Source organism: Sebastes umbrosus, chromosome 11 (genome assembly GCF_015220745.1).
Source record: "Sebastes umbrosus isolate fSebUmb1 chromosome 11, fSebUmb1.pri, whole genome shotgun sequence".
Taxonomy (NCBI): domain Eukaryota; kingdom Metazoa; phylum Chordata; class Actinopteri; order Perciformes; family Sebastidae; genus Sebastes; species Sebastes umbrosus.
In genome coordinates, this window is record NC_051279.1 from 17107710 (window position 1) to 17127420 (window position 19711).

The 19711-nt window shown below is 39.5% G+C and overlaps 1 protein-coding gene across 2 annotated transcripts in view; it reads left to right on the forward strand.

Annotated features, from left to right (window-relative positions):
* The first annotated feature begins 1095 nt into the window (after nucleotides 1-1095).
* The window catches only part of cdh17 (cadherin 17, LI cadherin (liver-intestine)), a 30231-nt gene continuing 11615 nt past the window's right edge, over nucleotides 1096-19711 (forward strand). The window contains exons 1-19 of one of the 2 annotated variants that reach the window (XM_037784369.1): nucleotides 1096-1175; nucleotides 2817-2873; nucleotides 3380-3475; nucleotides 3830-3967; nucleotides 4082-4217; nucleotides 5217-5375; nucleotides 5674-5826; nucleotides 6859-7064; nucleotides 7950-8081; nucleotides 8188-8338; nucleotides 9529-9738; nucleotides 9826-9902; nucleotides 9977-10165; nucleotides 10991-11235; nucleotides 12601-12731; nucleotides 13022-13246; nucleotides 13364-13474; nucleotides 14550-14666; nucleotides 14833-14952. In XM_037784369.1, coding sequence (XP_037640297.1) covers nucleotides 2826-2873; nucleotides 3380-3475; nucleotides 3830-3967; nucleotides 4082-4217; nucleotides 5217-5375; nucleotides 5674-5826; nucleotides 6859-7064; nucleotides 7950-8081; nucleotides 8188-8338; nucleotides 9529-9738; nucleotides 9826-9902; nucleotides 9977-10165; nucleotides 10991-11235; nucleotides 12601-12731; nucleotides 13022-13246; nucleotides 13364-13474; nucleotides 14550-14666; nucleotides 14833-14930 — 2622 coding nt within the window. In that variant the 5' untranslated portion in view covers nucleotides 1096-1175; nucleotides 2817-2825 and the 3' untranslated portion in view covers nucleotides 14931-14952. Of the gene's footprint in view, nucleotides 1176-2816; nucleotides 2874-3379; nucleotides 3476-3829; nucleotides 3968-4081; nucleotides 4218-5216; nucleotides 5376-5673; nucleotides 5827-6858; nucleotides 7065-7949; nucleotides 8082-8187; nucleotides 8339-9528; nucleotides 9739-9825; nucleotides 9903-9976; nucleotides 10166-10990; nucleotides 11236-12600; nucleotides 12732-13021; nucleotides 13247-13363; nucleotides 13475-14549; nucleotides 14667-14832; nucleotides 15280-19711 lie in introns of those variants that run through there. The other variant, XM_037784370.1, reaches the window with a different exon arrangement.

The window sequence follows — 19711 nt, forward strand, 5'->3', positions numbered from 1 at the left end:
CAAGGTAACATTCAGAGGAGAGCCGGAAGTGTGTTTTGTATGTTCAGTTCAGGGAGTGTCAGGCAGATGGTGTCGATGCAGGTTGGCCAGAATATCTAACACAAGGCAGAGCAGCATACATGGACGCACGCTTTACATAACAAGAGTCCCCTCCATTTGAATTAATGGCTTCATCCGCTGAACCATCAACACTGCACTCACAGGTTCTGGTTAAATAACGGCGCTGTGAAACGGTGACTCACTCACTCAGCCTGTTTTTCTACAGTTGCAGATTCACACAAATCTCTGCCTTGTTTCCAAGCGGCTTTCTGCAGCTTGTAAAGCTCAGCAGTGTGGTGTCCATCAGGATGTTTGGAAGATAATCCCAGCTACATGTGAGGTTGGGTCATCATGAAGATAAAGGATAACACTCCATGAGAAACGTAAAGGCTCTTTCAGGCGTTCATTTATACATTTTTTTAGAGGTGGAAAAGTTTCGAGAGAGCCAAAGCTGGAATCACATCTGCTGTGGAACAGTTTTATAATATGTGCTTTGACCCGCTGAATCACACCAGATGACCCCATAGGTTTGCATTCTTATGATGCAATTCATTGTCAGTGTAATCTGTTGGTCCTATTGTCTACACACACACTGCTCCTTATCAGGCGCTGCTACTAATGGAAAATCTTGACAGGAAACAGTGCAGAGGTGCATAGGTCAAAGTCTGAGGGGGAAATTAGAAACTTAAACGCTGAATAGCACATTTCTAGACAAATTCCACACATTAGCATACCCTTTTTGTCTCTTTTTGTTCACAGTTCACACACCTGCAGTCTAAAAAGTACTTGATTAATGTGTGATTCCTTCAACCGGTTGTTTTTTTGCAACTATAACCCACCAATATGACTCAGTCTATAAGCATTTAAGGATTTATGTAAATTGAGCGGCTAATATTAAGTGATAATGGATTTTTCCTTTATAGTACTGTATGTACCATTGTTCTGTTCTTCCTGTCTCCACTCTTGTCAGCTACTCCCTATTGGCCAGCTCTACATGAGGGCTGGGTGATTAGACAATCATTAGATCCAATAAAACATAGCTGGTTAACAGTTGGTTAACGTTTGACCAGAGAAGGATGGGGCTGCTCAGATCACTCTGAGGTCTGAGTAGTGACTCTCTCGATCTCTCCGGTAAGGTAAGTCTCCTCACACTCCTGTCTCGTAAGATATGGAAATGTTGAGTTTTTGGAGTAGTGAATAGGACACAAACTGGACTGTTTCTGTTGGTTTTAACAGGCTGTGTTTGATGTGTTGGATTCTTTCAGTTTGTTGCAGAAGTGCTCTGATCTTCACTTGACTTTGGCAGGGCCTTAGCGTCGTATCGGACGACTGACCTCTCCTTATTCTTGGCTTCCTGGGTTGTTGCCATTGTCTGGTTTTTAGGGGGAAATTACCCATATGGGACACTAGATTTGGTATCATAGCAGCTGAAATGTAGACTGACAAAGGTCATTGAGTCATTGTGCTAAAGGGAGAAAGAAAGGGCCTGCAACACCCAAATAATTCTGTCATACGGCTTTGCAACTTTGTCCATTAATCCTTTGTTGGACAAATACAGTTAATGATTCAGTTTACAGAATATTTCCCTCACTGGAAGTTAAATCAAAGTGGATCTCTGTAAACTGGTAATGGTAAAGCAATGGGTTATTAGTTAAAATATGGCAGTCAGCACAGGTAGTGGTCAACATGGAGACAGAAATACTAATTAAAGTGAATTCATTAAAACATAAGTAATCTTTGTGTCCTGTTAATAAGGCGTGTAGCAGGGCGGTGACATTAAAAGAATGCTGTGCTACAAAAAGGTCATTAGCCGCGACTCAATGTCACCTTCACTCTTCTGTGGCGGCTGACTTCACCCTTCTCTCTCTTGCCGGCACTTTACGAGTCCACAGATCTCAACCGTGGTCAATTATCAATCATTATCATTACTGATATATCTGTTAAGTACAATCATATCATGCATGTGTTGTTATTCTTGTTTGACATTAATGCTTTTTTTTGTCATTATCTAAAGCAGTGTCATAGTAATGTTAACTCAAACAGTACTGTACATATATTCTGCTAATATAACACTTTATAACGTCTTTGAGACACACTGAAGATACTGTCTACGACACATGAAATTATCATTTAATCTTCCATATGTGACTTTTGGATATCAGAGAGACAGTAAATGTGTTACTCGTCATTCTTTTTAAACAAAACACACCCTCACATCCAAACACACAATGAAGGCTGTAATGTTATTCTAACTCTGAGACTGCTGTAAAGTCATTGAGGTTAAAGGCTCCATGTTGACCTTTGGGTACCTGCGTCATAGTGACACCCAGCGTGAAAAAAATCACACTGGCTTTGTATTTAAGCTCCGACTTTCAGTTTCTCCTGATGGGGGTGGGTGGTTCACCTGGTTGTGTAGGTGGAGCCACCAGATAACATGTACATGTGTGGATACCCAAGGACAGAGGACGGGTTTTCTTTGTCTTTATGAATCAATAACTCTTTGTGCTGAATAGAAAAAGTAATGTACTGAGGCACACTGGGGTTAATTGTTTCTAGACAGTTACAATTATCCGCACCAATTTCCATTATTTCTACATTAAGCATGAGATGTGAATTTACCAGCAGAGCACAGTGAATATTATGCATTGTAAAATTTCAAAATGTGTAATTTAAATCCTCCTCTCATGTCACCTCTCTGCCTCCTCAACCTCCTGCTTTCGCCTTCACCATTCTCCCCCATATCTCCTCCTCCTCCTCCTCATCTCCTTCCTTCCCAGACTGTGATCATGACACCCATGATGCATCTGTTGTTGCTCCCACTCCTGTTCAGCATTGTGAGTACATAACGCTGCCAACTGTTGCTTTGGTCCTTCAATACATATTCATAGTAAATGCACAAATACATGAACCTGTTAAAAGGATGCTTGGATTTATTCATGAACAATAGGAAGCATGTGCAGATTTTTTAATGGTACTTTATGCATCCTTTACGAAGAAAGTATCGTAGGTTAAAGCAATGTGTGCAAGAAAACCTTTGGTAACTTATTTAAAACATTAAAAGGAAGTGCAAAATCTTCCTAAACCGAGCGTTAGTCTTTTGCCTGTAGACTTTGCTCCCCTGTCCTACAATGGGATATAAGATTTCCTTCACTTGTCGTGTAAGTTTGGTTCAATAAATAACTGGGCTGTAAAAACCGGCCCTCAATGCCTGACTACATTCCGCTACAGTTCGGAGCTAAAGCGAAAAGGGCAAATGTGGGCGTGAGTGTAAGGAGTTCAATTTTACCTCAGCCTGTACAATATTCAGTGACCTTTGACCTCTGTTTCTGTGCTCTGATAGGCTGGTGGGAAGGATCTGGAGGAAAAGAAAGGCCCGTTTGAGAACACAGAGCTGGATATACCAGAGGGGACACCAGTGCCATATCCTATGCATCAGGTATTACACACATACCAGCAGTGGTGGAAAGTCCATTTACGTACAATATTGAGGTACTTGTACTTTTTTCCATTTATACTACTTTATACATCTGCTCCACTACATTTCAGAGAGAAATAGTGTACCTTTTACCTTGCATTAATCTGTAGCTGTAGTTATTAGTTACTTTTCATTTTAAGATTTTACATTAAAAAACATATGATAAGCTTTTAAAATGCAATACAATAACCCTTACTTAAATCTGCTTGAGAACCACTGAACTAGTTTCTTTTGTTTCCTTTTGTCTGTGATCAAATGAAGAGTCAAAAGGCTATAGATTAATCTGTTATTGTTTTCTCATCTTTCACTCCATAGTTTCAGGTGACCCATCCAGGTGTTAATGGTTTCAGGCTGAGCGGAGAAGGTAAAGAAGACATTAGGATTTCAAAGGACGGGTGGCTGTACCTGGAGAGGCCTCTAGACTGGTCCCGAGATGACCATTACATGATCATGGTAAGGTGGTCCTCTCTTATCTTATAAACACACAGACAATTATACTTTTTTATTGTAGTAGCCATAAAACATTCATATTTATATGTACTTGTGTTTGTGTGTGGCTGTATCCAGGTGGAGGCGCTGGCAGATGATGAAGTTGTGGATGGCCCAGTTTATGTAACCATAAATGTGTTGGACGTCAACAACAATGCTCCGTACTTCAACCAGAGCGACTACACAGCTGTGGTCAGAGAAAACAGTCCAGCAGGTGGGTAATATAAGTACCTATATAAGAGGAGAGGTAACACCCCTAATGCCAAAAAGAAAACTGTTAAAACTGACAGTGGCATTGATAAAAATGTATACAGTATACAGCTATACAGCATACAGTAATAATTAGCCCATTCATTAGTTATGTCTTGTTAAGCTCGGAAAAACTTATTTTGTTAAAAAGTTTTACCCCAAGCTGTTTAAGCAGAGGGGATTTAGTAGAGTCAAACTGAATAAAAAAGATGTTAAATGCAAAATTGTGTTTATTAAAAAAATTATCTACTAAGAATAAAAAGGTGTATTGTTTTCACATTTAAATTCCTAGCTTTGCAGATCAGATAGGAAATGTAAATGTCACTGTTTTTTCAAATCTGACCCTTCTAAAAAAAAGTAATTGAAAGGGTCTGATAAATACTCAATATAAATATGACGGTCACATAACTTGGAATAAGATGATTTTTCCAACCTTAAAGCTGCTTAAGGGGAAAGTAAAGGAGAAAACAGGATTTTAAGGAGGTATAAGGTTACTTCTAGGCAGTGGGCTCTCGTGTATTGGATGTAGGCGCTCTCAAGGATGCTTCAACAAGAAAAATATGTCCCTCGTTAGAACTGTAGTATAATGCAATGTTAAGATAACTTTGGTAAAACGATAAAGGTGAGCTCGAGCTCAAGCAAGTTTGCAGTTTCTGCAGAATGATTTTCACACTGTACTAAAATGAAAACAATGGCGATCTTGAATGATCTCCTAAAAACCCACAAACTGGTGTGCTTTTCAATGTTTTTGGTGTTAAAATAGTACAACCAGTGTGTAGTTCCTAGGCTGAAGCATCTGAAAGCACCACTGTGTTTTTTTTACGACCACCCTCTAAAGGATTCCTGGCATGCACATGGGTTATACAGTATTTTTATATGTGCATTGACATCCAGTCATTATACTACTCTGTTTTATCATCTCTCTATGGTAAGACTTTAACATCAGTTTTGCTTGTTGTTCCAGGTGTCCCATTTACCCGCGTGTTTGCGTCGGATCAGGATGACCCACAGACTCCCAACGCTCATCTGAGCTACAGCCTGGCGAGCCAGATCCCCAACAACCACCACGTCCTCCTGTTCCAGATCGACCCCGACACTGGAGAGATCTCCACCACAGAAGAAGGTAATAACGTGAAGCCAGACGTCGGCACACAGAACTAGGTGCACTGTCCGTGGGAAAGTCTGTAATCTGTCCATCTCTGCCTGTAATCTGGCAGTATAGTGCCACTGTAAATCCAGATTACACAGCTCATCTCGTGTGCTCAAGATTAACGCTGATTGGAGGCAGATTGTCTAAATGTGTCGCGTGATGTTGATCACTGATTACTTTGAGTGTGTTTGAAGATGCCTGTTTGACATACTGTATGTGAGCTGTTTGGCATCATATGAACACTATGTGATGCATGTGTGTTGTTTAACAGGGGAGCAGATGCTTAAAGCCAGAGAAGGCATCCGGTACGGCCGAGGAGAAGATCAGAGCATCGACGCTCTGAGGACAAAGTTTGACGACTACTGTCCAGAGCAGAAGATCCCCTATGAAGAAAACCCCTTCTTCACCTGTGTGGAGAGAGCAGGTTTGCATCCAGCAGAATAAGAAAAACCATCATCATAATAAAATTATAAAATTCCAGTGGAGAAAACAATATATAGTGTCCTCTTGGATACACCTATGGTAGAACAACATGATTAAGTGCCCTCTAGGGTGTCCTTTCAGTGGAGAAAACTGTATAAAGTGTCCTCTTGGATGCACCTATGGTCGATAAAACATGTTAAGTGCCATCTAGGGTGTCCTCTCAGTGGAGAAAATAGTATAAAGTGTCCTCTTGGATGCACCTATGGTCGATAAAACATGTTAAGTGCCTTCTAGGGTGTCCTCTCAGTGGAGAAAACAAGATAAAGTATCCTCTTGGGTGCACCTATGGTCGATAAAACATGTTAAGTGCCATCTAGGGTGTCCTCTCAGTGGAGAAAACAAGATAAAGTATCCTCTTGGGTGCACCTATGGTCGATAAAACATGTTAAGTGCCATCTAGGGTGTCCTTTCAGTGGAGAAAACAAGATAAAGTGACCTCTTGGCTGCACCTATGGTCGATAAAACATGTTAAGTGCCATCTAGGGTGTCCTCTCAGTGGAGAAAACAAGATAAAGTATCCTCTTGGGTGCACCTATGGTTGATAAAACATGATAAAGTACATAAGATAAAGTCTTATGAAGAGTTGAGAACCACTAATCTGCGGTGTGGTCTCTGACACACGACTGCATATACATACTTTTGTTTTTTCTGACACGTGTGTTTCTAAAATCTGAGCTGAGGGATTTGTGGCGTGTAAAAGCTAGAGCGTGTGAGAGTGACGGATGGTGTCAATGTAGATAAACACAGACTGTAATGAAGAAAGCGATTAGTGCTGGTGGTGTGATTTATTGGGTGTTGAGTTGATGAGTTCAGCCCGGGGAGAGTGGTTAATCCATCACCAATGTGACTCAGCTCTCCAAACTCATCTACTGAAATATCTTTGTGACGTTCAACCCTTTCAAGCTTTCTCTTTTTTCTTTTTGTCTTTGTTTTGTCTTTGTTTGTCTTTTGTCGTCTTCCTCTGTGGTGTCAGAAAAGAGGAGGAGGAATGTGGACCCCATGGAGGACCCAGACTACACCCTGTCTGTGCGCGTTCAGGACCTGGGAGGAGCGTCGCAGACCGCGCTGAGTGGAAACGCCAGAGTGCACATTGTCGTGCAGCAAAACCTGTGGGTCAATCCTGGACCTATAACTGTTAAAGAGCACTTAAAGGAAACTTACCCTCTGCTCATCGCAAAGGTGTGGTGGGATGCTGACACAGACATTTTAAAGGGATAGTTCGGGTCTTTTGAAGTGTGGTTGTATGAGATACTTATCCATAGTCAGTTCAGTAACAGCAATGTACTGCTGTGAACGGGGCTGGAAGCAAAACGTATTTTAGCCACCTAAAAGAAAGGCTCACCTAAAAAAAATCAAAGTTTAAGTTATGATTAGAATATTTTCGCTGGTTTACCATGAGAAAGCCATACAGTCTATGTTTCCGACGGGGAAATTAAGCCGTTATCTATGCTCTCACCAAAGCCATCAGACTCCATTGAATTTTTTTTTTAATTTTAGCGCGCAGAACACTTGGGTTGTTGGTCTACCACTACTTCAAACGGTTAGTTTGTTTGTGTTACTGTGTGACTTTGGTTAGTTCGGATTCACCAAAGTCACACAATAACACAAACAAACTAACCGATCAACGCGGCGGTAGACCAGCAACTTAAGTGTTCTGCGAGGTAAAATTAAGTTTTTCTTTTAATGGAGTCTGATGGCTTTGGCGAGAGCATAGACACATATAGATACAACTGCTGTTTAACGGCAAGGTAAAGCAGTGAAAATATTCTAAATATAGCGTATACATACGATTTTTTAGGAGGCTTAATTAAATTTTTCTGCCGGCCCCGTCCACAGCAGTACATTGCTTTGCTCCCATGCGGTAACTCCTGTCTGCTTCTCCAAACTGGGGGCGTGCTGACCGTCATCTACTGTAGGTAATACACTGACTTTGGATAAGTACCTCATATAACCCCACTTCAAAACACCCAAACTATCCCTTTAAAATACAAACACTCACTTTACTGACTATATCCAGTAACTAACCTTCCCACTCCGGCCTCTTTCCTCCCTTCTTGTATCCAGGTCCAGTCTAATGAGCCCAACGCCGTCTACACGATAACGCAGAAAGAGCGAGAGCTGAAATTCCCCTTCCAGATCACAGAAGATGGAGAAATATATGTGACAGAGGAGCTGGACAGAGAAGATAAGGACATGGTACACAATGCACGCTTAGTTTGCTCAATAAATCTCTTGTATCCTGCATATAAAAATCAACTTACTTGTAGGGATGATTCTTGAACTCGTGTTGGTTGTGTTTCAGTACATCGTGGTGGTGTTCGCCGTGGATAACAATGACAAACAGGTGGATCCACCAATGGAGATTCACGTCGTGGTGGAGGATGTGAATGACAACATACCGGTGTGTGCAAACGAGGAGAGTGTGTTTGAGGTGCAGGAGGACGAGCCTGTAGGTAAGATGTGTGTGTGTGTGTGTGTGTGACTATTACATAACCCATTCATGGCGTAGAGAGTGTAACATGTGCTTGAAGGTGGGGATGATGCCTTCATTCAGAAAACATTTTTCTTAAACTCCTATTTTCTTCCTTTGAATTCAATCTCACCATTGCTTCTTCTGTTTACAGTGTTTCTGTTTCCATATTTATCAAAGATTTACACTTAAGATTGCTCTAAAGATGGATGGTAGAAGTGAAAAATAAGACACATTTGTCAAGTTACCAGTGGTGGGAGAAGTATTCAGATTCTTTACTTAAGTAAAAGAAGTAAAAATCCTTTAATGTTTACTTAAGTTAAAATATTAGCATCAAAATATACTTAAAGGACCAAAATTAAAAGTACTTATTATGCAGAATGGCCCATTTTAGAATCATATGCTATTATGGATGCATTAATGTATAAGAAGTACTTTACCGTTGCAGCTGGTAACGGTGAGGCTAATTGTGACTACTTAATATACTGCAGGGCAGCTTAGTCTATAATAATACATAAAAAATACTTGATTATATTTATATAATTATATTTTATGTAATGTTATATTGTATTAATAATTTGAATCGGCAAAGTAACTTAAGAAGTACAAAGTTGCATAAAATGGTAATACTCAAGTAAAGTAAAAAGTACCTCAAATTTTACTTAAGTACAATAAATGAGTGACTTCTACTTAAAGTGTAAGAGAAACCTTCAAGAGCAGCTCTCCAGTGATCACATGATTAAACACATGTATACTTAAATAATAGGAAGTTGGCTGAAATTAAAACAAAAAGCGAACTCAACTCGCAGCAGCAAAGAAATTCGGCTGATGTTATACGTCAGAGACATTATATGATACAGAGAATTTAGTGCCACATTGACAAGTGCAGGCTATGAAACTGCATGGAAAGTTATTGCAAACAAAAAAGTGGTGTAAGATCCTGTCAAATGTAGGCAAATAATAGGTTAGAAATATCTTATTCTGAATTATACATATTGCTATTATTGATATTTTGCACAATCCCTCAGGAACGCGTCTCAAAATCTGTGTACTCCCCTCTAATTCTGCCCCGCAGTAGGATTTGCTCTTCCTGTAACAGGCCTCAGAGTCCTCTGGAGCCCCTTAAATTCAATAACATCTTTATTCTTACTCTTCTTATATTTGTGGTTCCAGGCAGCCTGGTTGGACAGCTGTTGGCCCATGACGACGATCAAGATGGGACACTGAACGCTCACCTGACTTACACCATCCTGTCCCAAGATCCACCCACCGAAACCAACGCCTTCGCCATTGATGCTGATTCTGGAAGAATCCAGGCGTTGCGCTCGCTGCAGCGAAAAGACCATCAGGTGTATAACCTCAACGTCAGAGTCAGCGACCCGGGTTGGTAACCTACTTACTGTATGATGTAACATACCTGTAAATAGAGGTTTAATCCGTTTTACACTCCAAGTACTTTTTGTTTCACAGCTTTCAGCACAGAATGTAAGGTCATCGTCAAGGTCATCGACGTCAACAACGAGATGCCTCTGTTTGAGAAGAACGATGTAAGTATGTGAACCACTTCCTGTCTCTTATTTCTCACGCTGTTTGGCTGATTGTCTTCATGTTTCTGTGTCAGTACGGCAGTCACACTCTGTCAGAGGACACTCCTGTGGGACACACTGTGCTGACCATCAGAGCAGCAGACGCTGATGACCCAGACAGCGGCAGCTCCCTTATCGAGTTCCACATCACTGCTGGCGACGATGATGAACTTTTTGTTGTGGAAACCGACGGCAAAGGCGTCGGCCACGTGGTCGTAGCTAAGGTACGGTATCATCACTCTATACATGACCCTCACACACACACACACACACACACACAGATGATTTCATACAACTCATTGACTCTGATCTTTAACTGTTTGCTTAAACATTCACAGTTCCTTTTACCTTAAAAAGTGAAAAACTCCCATGCTGTATGTTTTGCATTTCGCTGATATACTCTTATATAAGCTCGCAACTAATGATTATTTCCATTTTTTTATTATTTTATTGATTTGTTTTTATTATTAAATGTATGGTTTGGTTAGTTAATTAGCTACTGTAGTTAATCTTTATTGACAGACTCAAAGTCCATTAGAAAGACATACAACACAAACAACAATACATACAGTCTATAAAGTGTCAGAAAATAGTGAATATTCCCCTTCAGTCCAAGCCGTCGTCTTTTAAAATGTCTTGTTTTGTCTGACCAACAGTCCAAAACCCTAAAGATGTAAAATTTATGATATACAACAGAGAAAAGCTGCAAATCCTCACATTTGAGAAGCTCTAAAAATAACATAAACAATAGATTATTAAAAATAGTTGTCAATCTTACACAAACATTAGAAATCATTTATTATTTCATAGATATGAAAATCGTTCTCAAGAGTTCTGTAGCTGCTGGATTGGACTTCTTACTGCTTGTGTTATGAAATAAGAAGGTAATGTTCTGTAACTGTCTCGGTGTTGCTGCCCATTTAAATGTAAAATGCTTGGATAAGCAGAGAGCGTGACAGTGACAGTCACGACTGTGTTGTGACTTTGAACATGTTCTTTGCCTCCTTTATTCCGGCTTTTTTCTAACCAGCCTGCTTGTCTCCTAACAGCCTCTGGACTTTGAGTCCTCTCCCACCTATAAACTCCAGATCGATGCTCGTAACCCAGAGCCGCTGATGGAGGGTCTTGAGTACGCCGGCGAGTCCACAGCCTTCGTCTCTGTGTCTCTCACTGACGTAGACGAGGCTCCAGAGTTCAGTCTGGATATCCTGGATGTGACTGTGCCTGAAAACACCACCAAGGGATCAGTGCTGCTCACTGTGGAGGCCAAGGATCCAGAGGGCAAAGAGATCGGGTAAAGACCAAAACCACATGACAAGACCAAAACCAACAATGAATTCATCCTTCATGCATTGTCTGTGTAAACAAAGCCTGATGTATCTTATTTAAAGGTGTCGTGTGTAGAATTTAGCAGCATCTAGTGGTGTGGTTGCAGATTGCAACCAACTGAGTACCCCTCCGCTCACTCCTCCCTTTCCAAGACTGCGGTAACATGAGCCGTTCGCCTCGCTCGGAGGCCATCCTGACCAAAATAACACTACTATAGGAGCAACTGAAGTCAGACGGTGGATGGGGGTACCACGGTTTTGCTGATATGTTCTCATTCTAAGCTAACAAAAACACAACGATTCTTAGTTTCAGGTGATTATACACTAATGAAAACATAGTTATAAATATTGTATGCCATTTCTGCTAGTTGATCCCCTGAAATGGTATCCCATTTTAAAAGATTTAGGTGTTCAGTTGAGAGCCAAAGACAAGATAAGGAAGATGGAAAGTTGGAGACAGACTAATCTATTTTTGGTTCTGGTCTTTTCTTGACAACAGAAGACATATAGGTGCAGTTCCTTGAAGGCCAGGATTTTAGACTTTAGAAAACGTTAATGTCCCCAAAGGGGCAATTTGTGGTACAGCACAGTAAACATTAAACATAATGTAAAGTAAAGTAAGTAGTAAGTATATTAGAACAGAACGACAGCGATAACAACAAAAGAATTGTATGTATAATTGAACTCTATGAGTTAACATAACTTCTTCCTGACCGTACTGTATGTTACACATCGCCCTACCACAGCTTGTTAAGTTGGGTTATTGCCACTAGATTTCCAGCTCCCAGGATCTTTTACAGAATTCAAGCAACTTTATTCTTGAAATACAGAACTATTACATTTCTCTTTTTTTTTGTGTAGCAACTACCACAACAGCTCTGAGCTGTATACCCAAATACAGACTAAAAAAACACCCTCTTAGAAACCTGAGGGAGACAACAGTGACACTATGTTCATGTTCTGTTTACGAGCTTAAACAAGATGTACTGTATGATAGGAGACTGAACAAAAACACACATGCATAGCTTTCATAGTTTATGAATGAATGAATTGTTCCATGAGATCAGCTTTGTTTTTAACATCACTGCTACTGTTAGGACTCTCACATGTACCCAAAACAGACTATTGATTTGTTTTGACTGCCATTATTCCCTCCAGGCCCCCAGTTCAGAGCTCGGTGTGTGTCATGGATAATTTCTAATATCTGCTCACTCTATGTGTGTGTGTGTGTGTGTGTGTGTGTGTGTGGTGTGTGTGTTTGTGTGTGTGTGTGTGTGTGTGTGTGTGTGTGTGTGTGTGTGTGTGTTTGTGTGCCTCTGTGTGTTGTGCAGTTTTAAGCTGGACGGTGACACTCGGGGCTGGCTGGAGATCGATGCTTCCACAGGAGAGATCAAGACCAAAGACAAGCTGGACAGAGAAACCCTGGAGACGTTTGATGTCATCGTCACTGCATTTGAGAAGGGTGAGATATGAGACTCATCTCACAGCTTATTAGAGTGTTTTTTGTTTTGTTGATCAGCTTTTATTAAGGTCATAATGTTAATTCTAGCTTATACTCTTTAAGCTTGGTGCTGTTTAATTAAAAAGTAAAAACAATGCTAACAGAGACACTAAAAATGTCTCTGTCTACTAGCATTAAATAATATAGTTTTTATTTGTTTATGTTACCGTAACGTAACTGTATTCATGACCTTCGACCTTGCACGTTGAATCAGCGAGACTCGTTCATACTTTTCTGATTTCTCTCTGAAGAAAACCCGCAAAAGTCTTCTGAGCGCGTCGTGTCTGTGAGGCTGCTGGATGTGAACGACAACGTCCCCAAACTGACGGAGAACCAGGCCTTCATCTGTGTGAAGAAATCCGAACCTGTCATCATCAAGGCCCAAGACACAGACAGCGCCCCCTTCTCCCAGCCCTTCACCTTCGCTTTCACCCACGGCAAGAAATCTCACAACTGGGAACTGGAAACTATTGACGGTACGCTAACAACATACAGTGCTGTACTGCTGAAGTGATGCATCTGTAGATGGTATAAAACTGAGTTTTACATTCAGATCATTACATTGTTCTTGTTTCCTTTTGCATGACATGCAGGTACAACAGCTAGACTGACCCTGAAGAAAAAACCAACTGAAGATAAAACCTTCAATATCCCCATTAACATAAGAGACAATGCAGGCATGGGAGTCACGCAGGCGTTTGAGGGTGAGTTCATTCTTTATGTTAAGCTTAAAGGGTAAGTCTGGTGTAAGGCAATTAGTCGACTAATCTGTCATTTTGGTCTTGGTCATTTAAGATTTCTTTAGTCAATTAGTCGAGTGACTTATTTCCAAGATACTTACAAGCACATCTCTGGTAAGTATAAGATTTAAAGTGGTGCCTTTGTGTGATTCTTTGTGGAGACACATGTTTTACAGATCGATTAGTCAACAAAATCGTATGAGTGTTAGTCGACTAAGAATGTCTTTGGTCGAGGAGAGCCCTAGTCTGGTGACCAATGCTAAGAAAAGATGAAAACTAACAATGAATTGATCCTAAGAAGTATTGTCTGTGTAGCCTAACCCTGATATAGCTTCTTCCTCCGTGCCATAGAGCTCCATTGTTGTCCATAAAAACATGAATGAGCCACACTGTTACAATGTGTGACATGTTCCTTCATTACCATGAACATAGGCACTGCAACTTATTTTGAGTCAATCCCACATTCACCACCTTGCTGCTTTAAATACACACAAGAACACAAAATGTGTATTAATCCGCAGTGTGAAAATAGTCCCCAACAAATGTACTATTTTCTCCTGTTTGCTAAAAACTACAGTGCCTAGCTGTTTTAGGAAATTAGCCTTTTTAAAGCTTTTAAAACATATTATGTGTCCAAGATTTATATCTTCAGTAAGGATAGATACGCTTGGGGCTTAGTTCCACAGACAGGGAATTTGATTTTGAGAGACACTGAATTTCCCTGCTGGTTCCTGCTGTTCCACACAGTGAAGCCAAAGAGTGATAAAACAGACAAACAGAGGACAATAAAAGAAACAAGTTGGACAAAAAATGTTAAATATAAGGGCTGCAAAACACACCTATGTTTTTAAAGTGATTGCTTAATAAAAAACATTTGTATACAGAGACAGGTTACACAGACTTTCAAGGGCTGAGATAAGAGATTGGCTGTTGATGAACTAACACATTCTTGGTTTGTGTCTTTTCTTGGGATTTGTTGACACTAGTCTCTTATAAAAGCTTAATGACGTATGTGTTGCTTCTCTACTTTCTATACCAGTGAGAGTATGTAACTGCACAGAGCTGGGCTACTGCTACATGGCACCAGAAGAACGTGCCTTCAGCATGGGGATGGGACCCACCATCGGGATCCTGGCTGGTATTCTGGGATTCTGCAGTAAGTCTGACAAACTCTCATATAAAAGTATTGAAACACAAACCCACACGTGAAACGGCGTCCATCACACTGTACAGTCTGATGTTATTATCTAATTTTGTGTCGGTGGTGCTAACTCCTTTTTGTTCCTGGCTTTAATTTACTTATTTTTTTTGTCTTGTTGCAGTTATTGTCTTCATCGTAGTGATCAAACGCGTAAGTAAAGGAGGCAAGAAGACGAACCTGACAGAAGAAGAAGAAGAAGGGAGAAACCCCATGATGTAGTCACACGCACACACACACATACTGTATTTGTACTTTTATACTTGTGAGGACCTTAACCGTCACATCTGCATGTCTAACCTGAACCTAATTCTAACCTTAACACTCAAACCAAGACCTCTAGGCTCATTTACAGTCTTTTTGCCAGATAAATAATAAATAGATCCTCGCCTGCACGACAGCAGAAGTGAGGACTTAATTTTCCAAGTGTCCTCTCTCTCTCTCTCAAGGTCTAAAAGTAGATGTACACTCACTCACACACACACACACACACACACACACACATACACACATTTACATAAGATTATTTTATTTTATTTACAAGAGAGATTTGATTAATAAGTGCTGTGCATACTTAATTACGGTCAGGTGGCCCCATGCTAATCATGCATATAATAAAGCTTGTTAACGTATTTTATGTTCAGTTCACTCCCAGACTCAGGTTGTTTCATTAGCAGTTTAATCATCTCACATAATTCAATTAGTTTGTGGCCTAGAGCTTTTGTGTTGTAATTCTCTTCTGCTTGAATGTTGTGTTACAGCTGGAAATATCTTTAATGTTAAGAAACACCTTAAACACAGAACGTTACTGTGTGTAATGAGCAGTTGTTGTTCTGTTTCCCAATAAACAAAGAAACTGGGAATCACTTTGGTTTCATCATCATGTGTGTCTGCACCTGTGGGTGTATGTGCAGCACATGTTGGAGCAGACCCGTGGTGCAGCAGGTGATCAAAGACACAAGCGTGCACATCTCAGCAGGTAACAAACAACTTCTGCTCTGCCCTCTCCGTTCAGATTTCTGACTAACATTTACTCTGTGCTTATAGTCAGTACTGTTGCATCCGTCTCCCCCCCCCGCCCTCCTCCCTGCTAGCCTGTCGCTGAGCAGTCAAGGCCACGGTGCTGCTACAGAGAGCGATGCTCTGAGTCATCTCTCAGACGGTGGGAGACAGGGCACAGATTGTTAGCGGTGCTGAAAGGATGAATTGGCATGATTGTGGGCTTTTATGCAGCACAAAGAAGCCGCAACACACCAAAAAAACACACTCAGACACACATGTGGGAGTTGAATGTGGGTGCCACATGTGCTGCCACATGTGTGTGAGATGAGTCATCAAAACGGCCTGCTGCTGCTCCAGACAAAACGGAGGACAGTGTCAGAGGAGTGGACTGAGCTACGGCCTCATAATGACAAACTCAACATTGAGCCTCTCGGGTGTTTATGTCTGCACTTTCTCCTCGCATGTATCCCGGCAACACTTTCCACAACAACACACACACACACACACACACACACACACAGAGTCCTGGAGAGCTGGTGGGAGAAGTTGAAAAGTTGAGGGACAGAAGAGAAAAGGTGAAGGAAAGACAGGGAGAGTAAATCTGTGTGATGGATGACCCCACCATTTCTGGATATCAATCCTCACCATTACATCCAAATGTGCTAGGGAACCCTTTTAAGGGAATATGTTTCACCATCACTATCAACTATGATCTGTTGATTAGACACCAGCTTGTGATGCGTAAGACTTATTATATGCATATGTGCTTCCCAAAATTGGCCAGGAATCTTTTAGAGTCGGTCATATGTTTTATGAGATGCAATCTCATTTGAGCAGTATTTTTTGTTATGCTTTTCAACATATAAAGACAAACACCAACAATAAAAACAGAACACAGTGGCCAGAAGAACTGAACATCTGGTTTAGATCCAAAATACATTAGTATGATGTACATACTGTACGTATTGTTCATAGCATGCAACGTACTTAAAGAGATTAAATGCACAGTTACATAAATATGTTGCGGAATTATAAATGTGATAAAATCATAGCATCTATATAAGGAAATGCTCAGTCACGTTACAGTTGACAGTGACGCAACAAATAAATATCTGGAGAGAAAGAACAAAAAATTGTAATTATAATTTTAAAAAATTGATATTCCAATTTATCATCCAAAGTGTCAGTTTTCCAGTTTTTATTATTGCAGTCTATTATTTCTTTTATTACAATATTTGAAAGTCTCTCACCACAAACATAAAAAAAAATCCACTTTACATTTAAATCTTTATGTTAGATTAGATATTCTTTAGGTATTAGCTCAACCGCCCTTTTCCTTGACATTGTAGTAAACTGGCAGAGCACCAAACTCAAGTTCAGTGCAAGTGAACCCTCCTCTTATTTATTACCAACATTTTGTAGATCTATGTGTGTTTTTTATTTCCAAAGATACAACTAGACAGTTTATGTACACTGTAAAATGTTATAATTTTTGTCAAACAAGGACTGAAATGATCTACTCTGCTTTAGGTAATGACAAAATGTATCACTTTTTAAATGACATTTTATCTAATTCTGTATAAAAACAAATATGTCAGATCATTTTACTCAGTGCAGCCTGACAAGTTGTGACCGCCCCTAGTGGCAGATAACTTCAACTGGATCAGTTTTGAATTTCGTATATCAAAGAGTCAGTTTATGTGGGATGATTTTTATTACACATCTTGCGTCTTAGAAGTACAAGCATGTAGAAAAAAATTCCATAAACAAATGTCACTCGGTCTGCTTTTACGAACTAGTCCTGGAACAATCATCAGAGCTGCAGCGGAAATGAGGCATTAAATGACTAAATGTTTATTTCCAGTGAACTGACTGGATGTCAACTATAAACCAAATACACCAGTTGTTCTAGACGTTTACAGCATATCAACGTGATGACTTTCACAAACATAAAAAAGGCTCTTCTCTCTGTGACCATTTGTGGCACAACAGGAAATGTGTATAATAAATAAAAGTATTAATAAAGGCAGGCTATTATGAACAATCTTCCATCAGGGTTTAGTCACACAATGTGTTATCTGGAACTATGTGAGGTTATTTTTGATCACAGTTACATTCAGTTTCATTAATAGTCTTTAAAACAGATTTACAATGTTTTTAAAACAAGACAATGTTTTCAAAATAACATAAAAGTCCACTTTGCCATGCTGAAAGGCTGTTGTATTAGTGATGAAGATATTGTTCAAAAGAAGTTATAATTTTTTGGAAAACCAGACAATTTATATTCTCAGTCAATGTTTTATGAATATGTTATATGTTTTTTCAGTAAATAAACAAAACAATATATTAAAATCAATATTTTTCTTTATATTTAGAGGTTTGAAACTTTATCAAATTGAATTAATATGGAATGAAATAAGACTATGTCACAGTTATATAACCGCATAAATCAAATTGATTGTTATGGAGCCCCTAACAAATTACAAAACCTAGATAAATGATTAAATGTGTTCCAAGATCCCAACAAATAAGACAATGAGGGGATTAAAAAAATAAATAAATTTGCTATTAAGAATACATCTTACTTTAAACCCCACTATTTAGCCTTTATAATTACTATATAAACATATAATACATTCTGTATAATGTAGTTGTATGTAGATATAAGGACTTTTTGTGTTATTTATGTGCGGTATTTGTGAAACAGTATTATTCATTGATGTATTCAATTATGTTTGTTATAGCATACAGCTACGGTTGCACATAAAATATCCAGTTGATGATGGTATTTTTCCAGATCTTATGTGTCATAGTTAGACCTCCTGTATTAGACACTTTGTCCTGTCTGATACTGCAGCATCATCTAGTGGCGGTTAACTGACTACTTGTAGTGTCACTGTCAGTGGTGGAGGAAGTATTCAGATCCTTTATTTAAGTAAAACTAGCAATACCACAGTGGTCAAAAATATCCCATTACACATCTCTGCCCTCTTGTGCCCCCAAGTTCCCATCAAAACAAGAGCATGGTTATTCTGTGTAGATGTTTTTGCATAGAATAAAGATGTTTTTTTTGAGTGAGGGTTGAAAAGTAATAAAAAAAGATGTCAGGACTTTAAACTGGCATCATGTGCAATTCATATTGGTTCTGGCTGGATTGATTAGAAAAAATGACAAACTAGGCAAATTATTGTTATAATGACAACTTATTTAGATCATTCAGACACACATTAAAGGTCCCACATTGTAAAAAGTGAGATTGTCATGTCTGTTATAGTATAAAACAGGTTTAGGTGCTATATAGATACTGTGAAAGTATTGAAACGTTCAATATACGGAGAAATAAGCACAGCCCATATTCAGAAATTGTGCGTTTGAAACAAGCCATTAGGATTTCTGTCCATTTGTGATGTCACAAATATACAATATTTAGACCATTACACGGTTTTTAACGTAAACATTCTAAATGTGTCCCAGTTTATTTCCTGTTGCAGTGTATGTGAATGACATCAGCTGACAGGAAGTAAACATGAACCCAAGCTGTTGCCTAGCAACGCAATTCCGTTGCAATTCCATTGAAATGCACTAAAACGGAGCGTTTCAGACAGAGTTTGAATACAGGTATATTCAGACAGACAGTATGAGGAAAATAAAGGTTTTTTTGAACATTACAGCATGTAAACATGTTCTAGTAGAAACACAAAATAGAAATATGAACCTGAAAATGAGCATAATATGGGACCTTTAAAATAAAAAGACATTAAAGTTTATAACTGTGGAAACAGATGTGTACTAAATGGCCGATTCCATGGTTGCCATGGTTGCTATGGTTGCTATGGTTGCTATGGTTTGTCTCCAGGTGCATCATATAAGGTCATCATTTAAACATAAACAAGCCCTCAAACGGTCCAGAAAAGTATTTTCTCAAGTTTCGCTCGACAGTTTCTTCTAAATTATCGCCTGAAGTCTTCTACATCCTGACAAGATTAAAGACTGCCAAAGAC